We start from the raw sequence: 18,549 nt of genomic DNA on the forward strand, positions 1-18,549 counted from the left end.
AAGAGCCTGGCAGCCCCTCCAGCCCATGACCGACACTTCAGTAAGGGCTGTGCACTCACCTCATACAGGTGAAGTCTCTGCAGTATTTCAACGGTCCGGGACAAAATCCTTGTATAAACCCACCCGACAGTAAAACACCGGAGAAAGGGGGGTAAATTCTCATGGTACCTGAAAGAAGAGGGATGCCAGCTGCTTAGTGGTTTGGTTTGTTTACTGTTGCCTCTCTCCTACATTAATCCAACCTCCTGGCTACATGCTCTTCTCTTTTCTCTTTCTTTTCTTTTTTTGTCTTTTTGTCCCTTTAGGGCAGCACCCACAGAATATGGAAGTTCCCAGGCTAGGGGTCCAATCAGAGCTGTAGCTGCCGGCCTACGCCAGAGCCACAGCAACGCATGATCCAAGCCACGTCTGCGACCTAAACACAGCTCACAGCAATGAGCGAGGCCGGGGATCAAACCCGCATCCTCATGGACGCTAGTCAGGTTTGTTAACCATGAGCCATAACGGGAACTCCTCTTCTCTTTTCTTTTTTTTCAACAAAGACAATTCTCTCTTAACTTGCTTTTTTTTTTTTTTGTCTTTTTGCTATTTCTTGGGCCGCTCCCTCGGCATATGGAGGTTCCCAGGCTAGGGATCTAATGGGAGCTGTGGTCTACGCCAGAGCCACAGCAACGCTGGATCCGAGCCGCGTCTGCAACCTACACCACAGCTCATGGCAATGCCGGATCGTTAACCCACTGAGCAAGGGCAGGGATCGAACCCGCAACCTCATGATTCCTAGTAGGATTCGTTAACCACTGCACCACGACGGGAACTCCCTCTTAACTTGTTTTATTTTTTTTTATTTTTTTATTTTATTTTTTTTTGTCTTTTGTCTTTTTTGTTGTTATTGTTGTTGCTATTTCTTGGGCCGCTCCCTCGGCATATGGAGGTTCCCAGGCTAGGGGTTGAATCGGAGCTGTAGCCACCAGCCTACACCAGAGCCACAGCAACGCGGGATCCGAGCCGCATCTGCAACCTACACCACAGCTCACGGCAACGCCGGATCGTTAACCCACTGAGCAAGGGCAGGGACCGAACCTGCAACCTCTTGGTTCCTAGTCGGATTCATTAACCACTGCGACACAACGGGAACTCCTCTCTTAACTTGTTTTAACTAGCTGTCTTGCTGTATGACTTGAGAAACACGTTACCAAATTTACCTAAATCATCTTAAGAAAACCCTCCAACACACATACACACCACAGGGTAACAGGTCTACACTGGCGACCTCACTTCTAGAAAGCCCTTTTTGTCTGGAATTTAAGAATAATTCCAGACAAAATACGGAATATTCAGTTATTTTTGTTTAAAAGTAAAGATCATTTTCCTGACTATGGTTTTTTGTTTGTTTTTTCCTTTTATGGCCACACCTGCTGCATGTGGAAGCTCCTGGGGTCAAATCATAGCTGAAGCTGTGGTCTACACACAGCCACAGTTAACACTGGATCCGAACCACATCTGTGACCTACGCCACAGCCTGTGGCAAGGCCAGATTCTGAACTCACTGAGCAAGGCCAGGGATCGAACCCGCATCCTCACAGATACTATGTCGGGTTCCTAACCCACTGAGCCACAATGGGAACTCCCTGGCTATGGTTTTTAAGTCCGTATTATTTGCGTACGGTCCTCAATGTTTTTTGAAAGAGACATTTTTTCTCAACATTATGTAACAAAAAAGCGAAAACTTTAACTATTCAGGATATGTTTAACATTTATTAAACCAAAAAGATAAAGGATCATGTGCTGTGTACTTGAACTTTTGAAGTAAATGTTCAATTTCATGTTCCTTTGCAGAATAACACCTGCTTGGATTTCCCCCAAAGAACAGTCCTGACCCAAGCCCCACACTTGTCCCACAGCCAAGTTTCCCCGATGTTTAAACTCAGTTCACCAGCACCCAGAGAGGCCCACACCCCCTAGGCAGCAAGCTAAAACAGGCTTGGTTTACTGGATCCTCTGCTGTACAGGGACCGAGTTACATATAATTCACCTCAAACCTTCAGACACTTGTTTCTATTTCACCCAACACTTTGGCTCCATGCAAAGCAAGTAGAAAATTCCATTCTACTGCTGGTTTTCCAAAGAACAAAAGGAGCATGTACTTCACTAAGAAAATAACCTTAAGTGGTTAGAGCAACTTGGTCAAACAGTAAACTTTGCTCACCTCAAGGAAGGGTGGTCTTTCAGTCTGTCCCAATCCCGTTTTGCACATTCAGAGAGTGCCCTGGCTTCCTCCCAGGCCCCATTGGCCATTGCCGCGGAGATGTCACTCAGCATGTGTGTGGCTGCTGCATATCTGTGGGGAAACACCACTCGAGCTTCAAATGTGAACAAGCACTGACATAAAAAAAGTCTACATCCTACCTACCACATCTAATTCTGAAGAGTAAAAGTGTACTTTTGAAAATACAAGGGTTACATTCTATTTCAGTAATGATTTCATGTATTACTCCACAGGAGAAGCCTAGGAGAATTCATACAGGCTACCCAACTAGAAAGATGAAAACAGCAGTTTCCTGGTGGTGCAGGAGGTCAAGGATCCAGCATTGTCACTGCAGGGGCTCAGGTCACTTCTGTGGCCTGGGTTCAACCCCAAGAATTTTCACATGCCGCAAGAGTGGCTTAAAAAAAAAGATGAAAACATTCACACCACACTATATGTAACATGTCCCATTACACAAATGTAATACTGATCAGCTCACCATTTCCGATTTTTGGGGCTCATTCGTTCATGCATTCACTCAACTATCTAGCAGCAACCATGTAAATAGGTAGCTGACTTCAGAATTATACAGAACTCTAGATTTGGTCATTTAACCATTAAGTCAGGAGTAGTCAGAGGGAAGCTGCCCAAGCTAAAAGAATTATTTGGGATTTTCAAAAATAACTTCAGGGACACTCTTTGGGAGATGGCAATGCTGAAATGTTATGAACCCACTTAACTGAAGAAAGACAACTTCTTAAGAGTTCCCTGGTGTCCTAGTGGTTAGGGACCTGGCATTGTCACTGGTGTAGCTCAGGTCACTGCTGTGGCAGGGTTCGACTCCAGGCCCAAGAACTTCTGCATTCCATGGGCTTGGCCAAAAAAAAATTAAAAAGACGACTTCTCACTGCTTTAGATACCAAAACAAAGACATCTGCCCAGTCAACTCTGTAACACTTGAAGTACACAGTTATTGTGTTCTGGACTCACACCTAAAAGAAAAGCATGCACCAGCAATGTGTGCAAATACTATCAAGTAAGAATAGAAGAAATATTTTCTAAATATAAAAATCTGCTCATGAATTCTTCAATCTTATTTTCTTATGTGATGGACAACTCTAAGGTTATCAGAAAAGAGAAACTAGGAGCAGGTACTGGGAGCCTGGCCCACCTCTAGGAGCCCAGCTCACCCCACACACCCCACAGCCTGAACCAAGCCCAACCTTCAAGTTGTGCCCAGATGGCTCTTTTTTTCTTTTTTTATAGTTGATTTACAATGTTCTGTCAATTTATGTTGTACAGCAAAGTGACCCAGTATATATACACGCACACGCACACACTTTTTCTCACATTATCCTCCATCCTGTTCATCACAAGCGACTATAGTTCCCTGTGCTATACAGCAGGATTTCATTGCTTATCCACTCCAAATGCAATAGTTTGCATCTACCAACACCAAACTCCTAGTCCCTCCCACTCCCACCCCCTCCCCCTTGGCAACCACAAGTCTGTTCTCCACGTCCATGAGTTTGTTTCTTTTCTGTAGATAGGCTCATTTGTGCTGCATATTAGATTCCAGATATAAGTGATCAGGTGGCTCTTCTCACTCTGGGCTGAGACGGATGGAGGATTCCTTCCCACTGCTGCCTCCAAATCATTCTTCCCTCCTTGAAAGACCCATCCTCCAACACCCACACCTCCTCACCAGCACCCACAGCCTCCCGTCACCTCTGCTCCCCTCTCCCTGTCTCCTGCCATGACAGCCGTGACTTCAGCACTGTCCACCTCCCACCAAGAGCCCAATTCTCCACCTTCCTTCTGCCACTCAAACATCCGAGACCACTCAGACCCTCTGTCCCCATGAACAGCACCACCCTCGAGATCCTAACCTCCAGTGACCCCTCCAAACCCACCTTCACCAAGACCCTCCCTACAGCACGGCCCGGCCCCTGCTGCAAAGTCTGCCAGCCACGAGTGTCTCCCCGCCTGTGGGATCACGACCCCGCCCAGATCATGAAGATGACCACAGGACTGCTTAGCTTAGGCTCACACCTTGGCCCAGCTCACTCCTGGAAGCTTCCTCCTCAGACACACCCAGGGGACATGATGGAGGCACAAGAGGCCCCCCGACCCATGGCAGCCTCAGCCCTGCCCACACCCCACCCTCCTGCTGGGGTCTCATATCCCAGGACCCCCTCCTCCTCCACCATCAGCCTCTCCTTTTCTATGGGTTTATCAGGATGTGTGCATGAACATCTCCTACCTTTAAATTACAGGGACACAAAGGCCCTGCCTGCATAGGCCCCTACAGGAGGAGCTCTCCTCTGATACTCCTAAGTATTGACCTCCCAAGAGCTGACCCTACCGCACTGCCCCAGTCCCCCCGCCCGCATCCCCACATGGCTTCTATTGTCCATCACCCATCCCCATAGCCCCGTGCCCAGGACACCATCACACACATCCCACTGGACCTAAGAGTCCTTTTCCCACCAGCTTCCTGGAATATGAGCCAACTGCAGACACATGACACCTTGTCCTGAGAGTTTTCTTCTCCAGGTCTGCCCCCCACATGCACTCAATTCCCTCCTGCCCTCCCAGCAGCTCCTCTCACTGCCTGACCTCTAGGTGCTGGCTGCCAAGCTCCTTCTTCTTCTCTCCCTTGGGGACACCATTCTGCCCCGGGCTTCAAACCCCAGCCCTGTGCCCAGGCTCATCCTCCACAGCTGTGCTGTCCTAGGTCCTGACTGCACCCAGCGCCACACATGTCAGACTCAGGGGCATGGCCAGGGGCATCGCCAGCCCTCCACCTTCTCCCTCCCAATCTCGTCTCATCTGATGGTACCACCACCAATGGTCAAAACCCCAGAGCCATGTTCAACTTACTGCTTCCCTCTCCCCATATCTAATCACGACCATAATCTAATCACAATCATACTCACGTCTCTGCTCCAAAGCATCTCCAAAGCACCTCCCTCCAGGGCCTACCACCAAGACCTTCACCTGGACCCTGAGGATAAACGCTGAGGCTTCTCTTCAGCTGTCCCTCACCCTCTATTCCACAGGATGCTTCTGCAAAATGTGAAACAAACCCCTCTCCTGCCCAAACCCCTCCCTTAGCTTCCCCACTCTCAGAGTATGACTCAGGCCTCACAGGGCTTGGTGGCTGAGCACTCCGAGCTGCCTTCCTGTGTAACCTCCCTCCGCACTGCCCAGGCACTCCGGCCAGAGGTCTGCCTGTGCACATGCACCCACAGAACCTGAGCAGGTACCCAGACCTCTGCAGGGTCAGCTCCTGCTCATTCTCAAGCCTCAATCCCATGTCACCATCCAGGAATACTCTCTGCCTCACACTCTATCTAAAGCCTGCCCCTCAGTTATCATATTATTCTGCTTTCTTTTCTATCTCCCGTAGTAAAACACAAGCCCACAGAAGCAAAGACCCTATCTGTTCGCACTGTGACTCCATCACCTGGGCACATAAGAGGTCCCCAGCACTCAATCCATGGGCACTAAATAAATGAGAGGAAAGAAAAGATCAATTATTTCAAGTACTAAAGTGACCAGAAAGGTTTCTCAGGCCAGGTGTCATGTTACAGATGTTGTACAAGCACCCTTCCTAAAGTCAGGTAAAGCCAGTTTCATTTACATGCTAAGGCACTTTGCATAACAAAAAGTTTTGTTTTGTTTTGTTTTGTTTTAACCACTGCATCTGAGGCAAATGGAAGTTCCTGTGCTAGGGGTCCAATCAGAACTGTAGCTGAGGCCTATGCCACAGCCAAAGCAACACCGGATCTGAGTCTACATCTGTGACCTATGCCATAGCTTGCAGTATCGCCAGATTTTTTAACTCACTGAGCAAGGCCAGGGATCAAACCCATATCCTCACAGACATTATGTCGGGTTCTTAACCCAGTGAGCCACAATGGGAATTCCAGTTATTTTTAATATTTATAGGATACCTACTTTCTACTTTAATTTTTATTTTTTATTTTTTGTCTTTTGTCTGCACCCATGGCATATGGAGGTTCCCAGGCTAGGAGTCTAATCAGAGCCACAGCAGCCAGCCTATGCCAGAGCCACAGCAACGCCATATCTGAGCCACGTCTACAACCTACACCACGGCTCATGGAAACACCGGATCCTTAACCCACTGAGTGAGGCCAGGGATTGAACCCGCAACCTCATGAATCCTAGTCAGATTCACTTCTGCTGAGCCACAACTCCCTTTTATTTTTATTTATTTTTTTTTTATCTCCTGCTTTCTGAAAAGAATATGTGATAGTTTATTTTTTCTCCCTAACCTCCACATTTTTGAACTTAATGGTGGTTCTGTTGATCACAGAACTAAAAAGCAATTTCCCAAGATTTTGGGTCTCTGAGCACGAGCTACCCATTATCCTTGTTTGGCCATGCAATAACTCTTTCTATGTTCCAAAAAAAGTAATCTCCCCTAGATACACAGTAATAATGATAATTAAAATACAAAGACATACTAAGCAATCCCCACATGCCAGGCTCTAGGCACTTTACATGTATCAGTACAAATCTGTGGGAATATACTACTATTCTCCCCATTTTACAGATGAGGAAATGGAGGCACAGAGAAGTTTCGTGGTTCATTAATACAGAGAGCCTGGAACTTAGCTTCAGAGTTCTCACAAAACCAAAGAGCAAAAAGTCATTGAAAACAAAAAGGTAAAAGGACATGAGACAACTGAAACCAGAGTCAGGGAAATATTCTTTTTTCTTTTTTTTTCTTTTTTTTTTAACTTTTAGGGCCACACCTGCAACATGTGGAAGCTCCCGGGGTGGAGTTGGAGCTACAACTGCAGGCCTACATCACAGCCACAGCAATGTCAGATCCAAGTCTCATCTGTGACCTACACCACAGCTCATGGCAACACCAGATCCTTAAAAAGGGCCAGGGATTGAACCCACATCTGCATAGATACTAGTCGGGTTTGTTACCACAACAGGAACTCCAGAGGAAATATTCTCATTAAAAGATTTTTTTTTTTTTTGGATTGTTAGGGCCATACCCAAGGCATATGGAGGTTCCCAAGCTAGGGGTTGAATGGGAGCTGTAGCCACCAGCCTACGATCACAGTCAAAGCAACACCAGATCTGAGCCACATCTGCGACCCACAGCTCACAGCAAAACGGGATCCTTTAACCACTGAGTGAGGCCAGGGATCAAACCTGCGTCCTTGTGGATGCTGGTCAGATTTGTTTCCGATGAGCCATGACAGGAACTCCCTTATTAGAAGATTTGACTTAAAAGTTATTCCAACTGGACACAAATAAGATACTGAATTTGTGACATGCCAAATTTCCTGTGCCAGTGATCAAATCCATACCACAGCAGTGACAATGCTGGTTATTTAACCTGCTAGGCCACCAAGAAACTCCTTGAAAACTAAGGCAAAATGGGCTAACATCAGTTTATACTGACCCTGCTTTGAGTCAACAATTTCAATAACTTGCTGTTTTGTCTTTTTAAATGGCTACACCTGTGGCATATGGAAGCTCCCGGGCCAGGGATTGAATCTGAGCCACAGCTGCAACCTACACCTCAGCTTGGCAATGCTGGACCCTTTAACCCACTGCCAGGGCAGGGATCTAACCCACGCCTCTGCAGCAACCCAAGCTGCTACAGTCAGATTCTTAACCCATGCACCACAGCGGCAACTCCTCAATAACTTACTTTTGAAAGTACATGCTAGAAAACAACTAAATGACTTTCCTAAAATCAAATAATTTCAGTTAAATTTGAGTCATAAACCTTAAATCAAGAATCAAGAGTTCCCGTCGTGGTGCAGTGGTTAACGAATCCGACTGGGAACCATGAGGTTGCGGGTTCGGTCCCTGCCCTTGCTCAGTGGGTTAACGATCCGGCGTTGCCGTGAGCTGTGGTGTAGGTTGCAGATGCGGCTCGGATCCCGCGTTGCTGTGGCTCTGGCGTAGGCGGGTGGCTACAGCTCCGATTAGACCCCTAGCCTGGGAACCTCCATATGCCGAGGGAGCGGCCCAAGAAATAGCAAAACGACAAAAAAAAAAAATCAAGAGCGACATTTTAGGACATCCAAATTAATTTTTCTTATTAAAGATTTTCTTTAGGAGGGAGTTCCCGTCATGGTGCAGCAGAAACGAATCCAACTAGTAACCATGAGGTTTCAGCTTCGATCCCTGGCCTTGTTCAGTGGGTTAAGGATCTGGCGTTGCCGTGAGCTGTGGTGTAGGTCGCAGCCGTGGCTCGGATCTGGCATTGCTGTGGCTGTGGTGTAGGCTGGCAGCAACAGCTCCAATTAGACCCCTGGCCTGGGAACCTCCATATGCTGCAAGTGCAGCCCTAAAAACACAAGACCAAAAAAAAAAAAAAATTCTTCAAGAAATTCAAGGTTTGTTTTTTTTTTCTGCACGATCTACTCCATTTTTTATCAAAATTTACCTTTGCCAGTCAAACTAAACGTTCACTAAATCCGTGCACCAAAATACATTAGAGAAAATTTCCAGTATCTTGTATACTGGTGTACAGTACACAAGTCAGTACTGAGAAATAAAATACTGCCTGCCATACCACTACACAAAGGATGTCACAGTCATCAGTGACTACTGCTGCCCAATGGTGGGCCCATCTATCTGTTTTTTGGTGGCATGCTGAAGTTCCTGGGCCAGGGCTCAAACCCATACCATAGCAGCGAGCCAGGCTACTGCAATGACAATGCCAGATACCTGCCCCGCTGTGCCACATGGGAACTCCTGACAGGGATATTTTGATGTTGTGACTACCTGCCCTTTGTTGCAAAACTCTTATATATCCTAACTCGCCTTTCGCCCCCTTTCACAGTCTTCTTGGGGTTATTTGAGATACTGCCTCCTAGGCTTAAGTCCTAAGAAAGTCTGCCAAATAAAACATAACTCTCAACTTTTAGGTTGTGCATTTTTTTTTTTCAGTCAACTGTATTAGCTTTATTTGAAGCATTATTGCTAGGAAACACTCACCTCCAGCCTTGCTCATGCCAAAAACATATTCACAGGCAGGTCTGTACAAATGTCTATATTTAAAAAATGCTCTCTGCCTAAGCTATTTGGAAACATAAATCAGGGAAAAATTTTGTAGCTCCAACTCAAAACTCATTAGTCTTGGCAACCTTAATCTAAACAGGTTCTCCTTAAAGTCCCGGAAATGTATATAAGTGAAGCAGAAAGATTAACAAAAAACAGAAACTACAAAAACTATTTTGGCTCTGAACTCATGTTTCTATTGTGACGGCAAAAAATAATAATAAACTCTACTACACAAATTTAAAAATACATAGACTTTATAGTGAAAAACATGATCTTACCTGATGAGATCATCTCTATCTTGGAAGATCTGGGTTTTCCGATTGATCGTGTACCTGGGAAACTCCATGCGGCCAAGGTTGACCAGCAGGACAGTAGAAAGCTGGCCCTGACCGCCACAGGCAGCCTCCTCATCTTCCACGGAATCAGTCAATGAAAACAGCAGCAGGATCCGGGAAAACACAGCCCGAGGGCCTCTACAGACTCTCAGCGACTGTCCAGCCAAATCTTTAGCTCTGAAAAGCACGTAATGTGGAAATAACTTCCTAGTTTATAGGCATTTGAAGGTCAGATTTTACAAACTATTTAAAGCTAAACAGCATTTATTATTTTAAGCCTGAAGTAAATCTACCCCTACAGCTGTGTGATGTTAAAGCATTTCTTAACCTCTCTGGGGCTCAGAGCCCCACCTAGCAACACAGTTAGGATAAAACAGAATTACATCTGAAATGATTTCATGCACTGCTTGCCTCAATAAAAGAGCAGGACAGGATTTACACTGTTCCTGAACATGGAAATACCGGGAAAACTCATAAAAGTACTACCTATTTGACATCAGCAATTCTCAATTCTTAACTCCAGTGACAATTTAAATAATAGGTCTTTATTTTAAATGTCATCATCAAAGGCTCTTGATAAGGAGGTATGTTAAGACCAGGGTCCTCTGGATGTAACAACTTGGATACTATACACAGCAGGGTTTCGCTGTTGACATCTGGGCCACATAATTCTCTCCTAGGGGCTGGGCTGGGGGTAGTGCCAACCCTGTACATGATAGGGTGCTCAGCAGAAACTCTGGACTCCACTCACTAAATGCCATGGCAACCCCTACCCATCTTGGTCATCCAGACGATGCCAGGTGCCCCCTGGAGGGCAAAATCACCCCCAGTTGAGAGCCACTGGCACAGTGGAAGACCTCACTCTTTCCTATCATCCTAGAAGCTGTAAAGTGAAAAGCAGCACTGCATCCCTTGACATAAAGAGCAGTGCTGCCATCAGAGCAGTGAGGGCACAGGGTAGGATTCCCAGCTCACCCCATCTACCTGAGGACTATGCATCTACACTGATGGATAAAAAGCATCCTCTTCCTCCTTCTCCATGCAGAACCCCAAGGGTGTCCCAGTGGACCGAGATTCCAAGCTGCAAAAGGAAGCATTAGACAAAATGCTCAGCCACTATCTACAAGATCAAAAAAGGGTCAACAAAGGGGCTTTTCCTGTTTCCTCATAACAGCAGAGGAGGATAACAGGTATTGCTCCCTATGGAGCTGTCAGAGACTCTGAGATTCCACTAATGAGCTCCACAACTTAATGAAGAAACAAAGTAAAATTTTAAAGGATGCTCTCTATCAACAGACAAATTAATAAAGGAGATGTGATGTACATATATATAAAATGGTGGCACTGCTCTCTATGACCAGTGATACAGCACTGCTTTTCACTTAACAGCTTCTGGGATGATAGGAAAATGTGAGGTCTTCCACTGGGCCAGTGGCTCTAAGCTGGGGGTGATTTTGCCCTCCAGGGGACACTCAGCCATAAAAAAGAATGAAATGTTTGCCATCTGCAACAACATGGATGGATCTAGAGATTATTATGCTTATTGAAATAAGTCAGAGAAAGACAAATACTGTATGTTATCACTTAATATGGAATCTGAAAAATAAAACAGGGAGTTTCCTGATGGCTCAGTGGGCTAAGGATCCAGTGTTGTCATTGCTGTGGCTCAGGTCACTACTGTGGCATAAGTTCAATCCCTAATTCAGGAACTTCCACATGCTGCAGGCAAGGCCAAATAGGTAAAAAAAAAAAAAAAAAAAAAGTTTTTAACTTAAAAAAATAAAATAAACAAATGTATATAACAAAACGGAAATAGACTAAGACACAGAAAACAAACTAGTGGTTCCCAGAGGGGAGCAAGAGGAAAGGAGGGGGATGATGGGGACTAAGAGGTATGAATTACTATGCATAAGATAGATACTGTACAAGAATATACTGCACAGCACAGGGAAATATAGCCATCATTTTGTAATGACTTTAAACAAAGTCTGATCTATAAAAATATTGAATCACTATGCTATACACCTGAAAGTAATATAATATTGTAGATGAACTATCCTGCAATTAAAAAAAAATCTTAAAGGACAGTGTTTTGTTTGTTTGACTGCACCCATGGCATGCGTAAGTTCCAGGGCCAGGGATTGAACCCATGCCACAGCAACGACAATGCCAAATCTTTAATCCACTGTGCTACCTGGGAAGTCCCAATAAACTTTTTTTTTTTTCTTGTTTTTTTAGGGCCATAATGGTGGCATATGGACCCGTGCCTAGGGGTCAGATGCAAGCTACATCCACTAGCCTCACTAAGCGAGGCCAGGGATCGAACCTGCATCCTCACGGACACTATGTCAGGTTCTTAACCCACTGAGCCACAAGGTGAACACCAAAAGACAGTGATTTTAGTATACCAAAATAGTCTTGAGATTCTCATTTTCCTACAATTGCAATATCAGTGATTAAAAAAATGTTCCTCTTAGGAGTTTCCGTTATGGTCAGTGGAAAAGAAACTGAATAGTATCCATGAGGATGAGGGTTTGATGCCTGGCTCTATTCAGTGGGTTAGGAATCAGGCATTACCTCGAGCTGCAGTGTAAGCTGTAGATATGGCTCAGATCTGGCATTGCTGTGGCGTAAGCTGGGAGATGTAGCTCCGATTCAAGCCCTAGCCTGGGAACTTCCATATGCCACTGGTGTGACCCCCCAAAAAAGCAAAAAGTCTTTAGGGCATTAGCCTGTTGTGAACTCCTTCGCCTGGAAAAGCAATAAATAAAAGCTATTTTTTTCTCCTTTGCCAAAAAAAAAAAAGTTCACCTTAATTCTTTTATTATTTCTGTTCACATGCTAAGTGCTTGTACTAAGAGAAGGCTGCTGATTTACTATTCATTTACTTATAAGATATTATATATAACATCACTTACGAAATACAATCAAATAAAGGAACATTAAAAAAAGAAAGACATTTAACATACCACAGGGATGAGGATTTTATACTTCTAAATCAATTAACTACCAACAGATAGTCTAATAAAATACTTTTTAAAAATCTTTGGCATTGGAGTTCCCGTCATGGCTCAGTGGTTAAAGAATCCGACTAGGAACCATGAGGTTTCCGGTTCAATCCCTGGCCTTGCTCAGTGGGTTAAGGATCTGGCATTGCCGCGAGCTGTGGTGTAGGCTGCAGACGCAGCTCAGATCTGGCATTGCTGTGGCTCTGGTGTAGGTCGGCGGCTACAGCTCCAATTAGACTCCTAGTCTGGGAACCTCCACATGCCACAGGTGCAGTCCTAGAAAAGATGAAAACAAAATGAAATAAAAATCTATGGTATCCTTTTTGAAGTGCTGGCAGTGACATTTTTCTTAATAATGGATGCCTTATTTACATCTATGTTTTATTAAAGATTAGTAGTTGTAGTATCTTCCCAACAAGGATGAGCTCTTGGCACGTAACAGCTCAAAATTACACATACACACACACTTATTTATATATATATATATATTTTTTTTTGTCTTTTTTTGTCCTTTTTAGGGCCGCACTCACTGCATATGGAGGTTCCCAGGCTAGGGGTCTAATCGGAGCTGTAGTCCCAGCCTACGCCAGAGCCACAACAACGCGGGATCCCAGCCACATCTGCAACCTACACCACAGCTCACGGCAATGCCGGATCCCTAACCCACTGAGCAAGGCCAGGGATTGAACCCGCAACCTCATGGTTCCTAATCGGATTTGTTTCCACTGTGCCATGACGGGAACTCCACACACACACTTATTACACAAAACAAATTAACATTGTTTTAAAATATTTTCAAAAGTATTATTTCCTCCTCAATAACTCCAGAAAGTGGATTCCAGACTAAAGTTGATAAAGTTATATTTTACACATAACAGGGAGGAAGAAATAAACTCTAAAAGTTTTTACAGTCTTCCCCAATCTGGAACAGCTCAGGAGCTTTTACAGGGACATAAGAAACCACCCACAGTTTTTGGTAAATTTTTATGTTTATATTAATACTTACGGATTATGTTTCAATGAAAAGTTTACTAAAATAAAAACCTGAATGATTAGTTTATGCTTAAACTGTATAAGAATAACAATTAAAACTGCATTTCTCTTGAATAAAATACCAGAATTTGCCAAGGGCCTAATATCTCTATTCTGTTGCCTCCTGATTTCTCCTAGTCCTAGAAAGCAGTATGGTATTACAGGAATTAGGAATAATAAACCAAGAAAGAACCCAGTCTTGATAATTAAGGTTCTCTGCCTTCTCAAACTAACTGCAATGGAAAAAAAAAAAACAATTACAACCTGAAAATACATACCATCCATCAAAAGAAGTTAATACCTGCTATCAACATTTTAAATGTTTTTACTGTAACAATAACCCCAAACCTTTTTAAAATCACTGCACCAATGCCAGGCTGGTTCTTGCCCCAAGTACAGACTGACGGCTGTTTGGCCAGCTTGAGAAGAGCATCCACCAGCTGCTGTTTCTGTCCATGGGGATTCACCAAGTGGAAGGTCTTTGCCAGGGTTTTTAGCTCTGGAGCAGAAAGTAGCTCAAACACTTCTGAGAGTTCTTGCAACTCAGATTCTAAAATATTTTAAAAAAGAAAAAAGTTGTAAGTAGTTTTAAATAAACTTACTATTTGCTAGTTTTACCTACTTTAAGGAGAAAGCTCACAGGTAAACAGAATGAAATGCTACTACGGAAATTTTCATTTGCCAAACAAACTATTGAAAAATATGGAAAATAGTTACTTCATATACAGACGTTATATAACAACAGGACTTCTCACTAAAAAGAAAAGGAAAATCTGAAGAAAAGGAAGACCCACATGGACAGCCATGTTGGTTTGGGTGTCCTCCGTCAAAGCTCACTGGCACAGTCACTCCTTACAAAAGCTCCAGCTGGGCCTCTCCAAAGCAAGGCAGAGTCACCTGCTTCTGCTCAGGTCCTCGCGCCCCACATGCCTCAGGCTAGGAACCCTCCCTTTCCTGGGGTCACTCACTGGACATATATGTGTATGTCACACTACTAGAGGTCCCAGATAGCAAGCAATGCCCAGGACGCAGCTGAATCAGAGCCGGCTGGTCTCTCCTTCAGAGCATCCACAGCTTAGGGCAGGGCCTTCTTCGTCCAGGCAGCAAGTCCTCACAGGGTGACACTGCCTGACAAGTAGCACCACAGCCCAGGGCACACTACATGCCCACAGGGAGCTTACCTCCTAGCAAAACAAGTATCTGTCAGGGGTGATAACCACTACAAAGGAAAAGAAGGGCTGGCAGTAACATGGATGGACCTAGAGATTCTCATACTAAGTGAAGTAAGTCAGAAAAAGAAATGTGGAATCTAAAATATGACACAAATGAATCTATGAAACAGAAACAAACTCAGAGACGTAGAGAAAAGACTTGTGGTTGCCAAAGGGGGAGGAGGTTGGGGAGGGATAGGATGGGAGATTGGGGTTAGTAGATGCAAACTATTACATACAGGATGGATAAACAAGAAGATCCTACTGCATAGCACAGGAACTCTACTCTATATCCTGGGATAAACTATAATGGAAAAGGCTATGAAAAAGAATATATTTGTATAACTGAGTCACTTTGCTATACAGTAAAAATTAACACAACACTGTAAATCAACTATAAGTCAATACAATTGATGAAAGCATAAATAAATCAAAGGAGGAAAAATGAACTAGAAAAAGGAAAACAGAGCTGGGTAAGGCAACCTGGATGTGGCAGGGAGCTGGCTGACAAGGTGGTCAAATCTCTGCCAAGGCAACAAGGAGCAGAGCTGGATGAAATGAGGGGGTGAGCCGAGTGGCAGCAAGCACAAGGCTCTGAAAGAGGGGTGCACTCTGCAAGGACACCCATGGGAGCAGCATGGCCACAGTAGAGTAAAGGAGACAGCCCGAACCACCCCCACGAGGCTGTGTGGGCAGGACCTGGACTGGACCGGGGCCATGGTGGGCCATGGGGCTTCTGGCCTTGGTGATGACAGGTCACTCAAAAGTAAGCCAAGGCTCACCCATCATGCCTGTTACATCCTTAGGCTTCTAGAATCTGAACCTGATCTTCCGAGTCAGGTTGGGATACAAGTGCCCAGTGACACTGATGGCCCTGACATGAGGAAACCCTGGGCCCTGCTCACAACCATTCAAATCCCCAGAGCCTCCAGACTCCCCTGGCCTTCCCCATCTCCACTTTAACTGCACTGACTTGGTGCTCTCCACTACAAACTCTGCTGCACAGAAACCATCTGACTCTGGCTTGATTCCCTCATTTCATCTAAACTGTCAGCAACCTGAACCCAGGACTCACATCTCTCTTCCTCCTTATTCCCACACTTCCAGTACAACCCTATACTCAATAAAGTAGGTACTTAATGAATGCTGAGACAACCAGGGTTACCTCATACTCACACAGGCCTCAATCAATTAAGCAATTATTGAGACTATCAACCTACAGATTATAGCAGCTGTCTGTGTGGGCATGTGGGTGTCAATAAAGATTTCAGACATGATGCTAAATTCAAAGAAACCAGCTTCGTTCGTTCCATCATAAAGATGACGAATCTGGATCAGGTGAGTGAAGGTCTTGCTGGCAGGGGAGCTGGGAGAGATGTTTCCTCCATTGATCCAGCTACCCATCTGTACCTAATGACTCCATGAGCCTAAACCTGAGACCGGCAAGGAAACAGCAGCAGATGACCTTTCATTATCCTAGGAGTCTTAACCCAGGCTGAGAATGACTTCAACATACTGTGAGTAATTTGCAGTCCTAAGAAGATTAAAAACTCAATTTGAAATACAAAACAAAAAGCACCCAATTACTATTTATCAGGCACCAATCAGGAGACAACATCATACTAATATCACCCTCATTATGCAGAAACTCAATTCCTCACGTCCTATTTTCACTTTGCATTCCCTTTGACTAACCATACCCGTCTGCAGAAAGCCGGCTTGTGTCAACTCTCCAACCACAGGAGTTAAGTCAGAGGCAATCTCTTCATATTCCAATTTATTCATCTTAATCCAGCCAAATTTACGTTGAAAAAGTCTTACATATAGCTTCTGACCACTAGCTGCAATAAAGTTAAGAAAAACAGTGAAAAATATTCTATTCCATCTCAAAAACAACATACAATATCGTTTACTTTTTTATTTTTACTTTCATTTATTCATTTTTTGGCCACACCTGAGGCACAAGGCAGTTCCCAGGCCAGCGGTTGAATCTGGGCCCCAGCTGTGACCATAGCTGCAGCAATGCTGGCTCCTTAACCTACTGCCCTGTATGGGGGGGGTCCAATCACCACCTCCACAGAGACAAGCTGGATCATTAATTCGCTATGCTACAGCGGGAACTCCCCTTTACTTTTTTCTTCTTCTTTTTTTTTTTTTTTTGGTCTTTTTGACATTTCTAGGGCCGCTTCTGTGGCATATGGAGATTCCCAGGCTAGGGGTCAAATCGGAGCTGTAGCCTCTGGCCTACACCAGAGCCACAGCAACGTGGGATCCGATTTGCGTCTGCAACCTACACCATGGCAACGCCGGATCCTTAACCCACTGAGCAAGGCCAGGGATCAAACCTGCAACCTCATGGTTCCTAGTCGGATTCATTAACCACTGAGCCACGATGGGCACTCCTCTTTTCTTTTTTTTAAATGGCCACACCCAAGGCATATGGAAGCTCCCAGCTGTGGCAACACTAGATCCTTAACCCACTGCACCACCAGGGAACTCCAGAATATTTTTACTTTTTAAAACTTCAACATTTACTTCCCTTTTTCTTTAAAGAGGCAAATCAATTTGCAGTAGTTATTTTCATACATAGACACTGTAAACGATTCTGCATGGAGAGCAACCCACAACAATCTGCAGAACTTATGCCAGGAAACTGTTCATATTTCTCAATCAAACAGAAGCAAAGTGCCACCAACTATTCAAGCAAATGCTTACAAGAGTGCAACCAGCACCCAAACAAAGATCTATGACCACCCAGGACATGAAAGTCAATGGAGTGTCATTCACGCCTGTGTCCAGGGGAGGCCAAGTAGAGATGGACACTGTATGGACACTTCATAAAACTGTGCACAGTGTCACCCATGTGTTTAAAAGTAACACAAACAGAGCCATATTTCCTCTGATGAGTGTAAAACAAAAACCCTTCATTAGAACATTATTTTTTCTTTTTTTGTCTTGTTGCCATTTCTTGGGCCACTCCCGCGGCATATGGAGGTTCCCAGGCTAGGGGTCCAATCGGAGCTGTAGCCACCGGCCTACACCAGAGCCACAGCAACTCAGGATCCGAGCCATGTCTGCAACCTACGCCACAGCTCACGGCAACGCCGGATCGTTAACCCACTGAGCAAGGGCAGGGACCGAACCCGCAACCTCATGGTTCCTAGTCGGATTCGTGAACCACTGTGCCACGACGGGAACTCCTGCTAGAACATTATTTTTAACATATTAAAAAAAAATTCAGGAATTCCTCTCATGGTGCAGCAGAAACAAATCTGTCTAGGAAGCAGAGGTTGCGTGTTCTATCCTTGGCCTCGCTCAGTGGGTTAAGGATCCAACATTGCCGTGAGCTGAGGTGTAGGTCTAAGATACAGCTCAGATCTGGCGTTGCTGTGGCTGTGGCATAGGCCAGCAGCTATAGCTCTGATTAGACCCCTAGCCTGGGAACCTCCATATGCCGCAGGTGCAGCCCTAAAAAGACAAAGAAGACAAAATAAAAATAAAAATAAAAAAAATTCAGGGAGTTCCCATTGTGGCTCAGCAGGTTACAAACCGACTAGTATCTGTGAGCATGTGGGTCCCATCCCTGGGCTCACTCAGTGGATTAAGGATCTAATGTTGTCATGGTCTTGGCATAGGCCAGCAGCTGTAGC

The 18,549-nt window shown here is 44.8% G+C and overlaps 1 protein-coding gene across 8 annotated transcripts in view; it reads right to left on the minus strand.

The window, feature by feature from the left end:
* FAN1 (FANCD2 and FANCI associated nuclease 1) overlaps nucleotides 1-18,549 on the minus strand; it is a 47,190-nt gene that overhangs the window by 25,026 nt on the left and 3,615 nt on the right. For 7 of the 8 annotated variants that reach the window (XR_007133133.1, XM_047766873.1, XM_047766876.1 and 4 more), the window contains exons 3-7: nucleotides 16,600-16,740; nucleotides 14,037-14,238; nucleotides 9,592-9,825; nucleotides 2,207-2,338; nucleotides 60-168 (exon numbers count right to left, since the gene is read on the minus strand). Coding sequence is in view for 7 of the 8 variants with exons in the window: in XM_047766873.1 (XP_047622829.1) it covers nucleotides 60-168; nucleotides 2,207-2,338; nucleotides 9,592-9,825; nucleotides 14,037-14,238; nucleotides 16,600-16,740 (818 nt within the window). In the remaining variant the exon portion in view is untranslated. Of the gene's footprint in view, nucleotides 1-59; nucleotides 169-2,206; nucleotides 2,339-9,591; nucleotides 9,826-10,632; nucleotides 10,730-14,036; nucleotides 14,239-16,599; nucleotides 16,741-18,549 lie in introns of those variants that run through there. The other variant, XM_047766878.1, reaches the window with a different exon arrangement.

This window comes from Phacochoerus africanus, chromosome 2 (assembly GCF_016906955.1).
Source record: "Phacochoerus africanus isolate WHEZ1 chromosome 2, ROS_Pafr_v1, whole genome shotgun sequence".
NCBI lineage: Eukaryota > Metazoa > Chordata > Mammalia > Artiodactyla > Suidae > Phacochoerus > Phacochoerus africanus.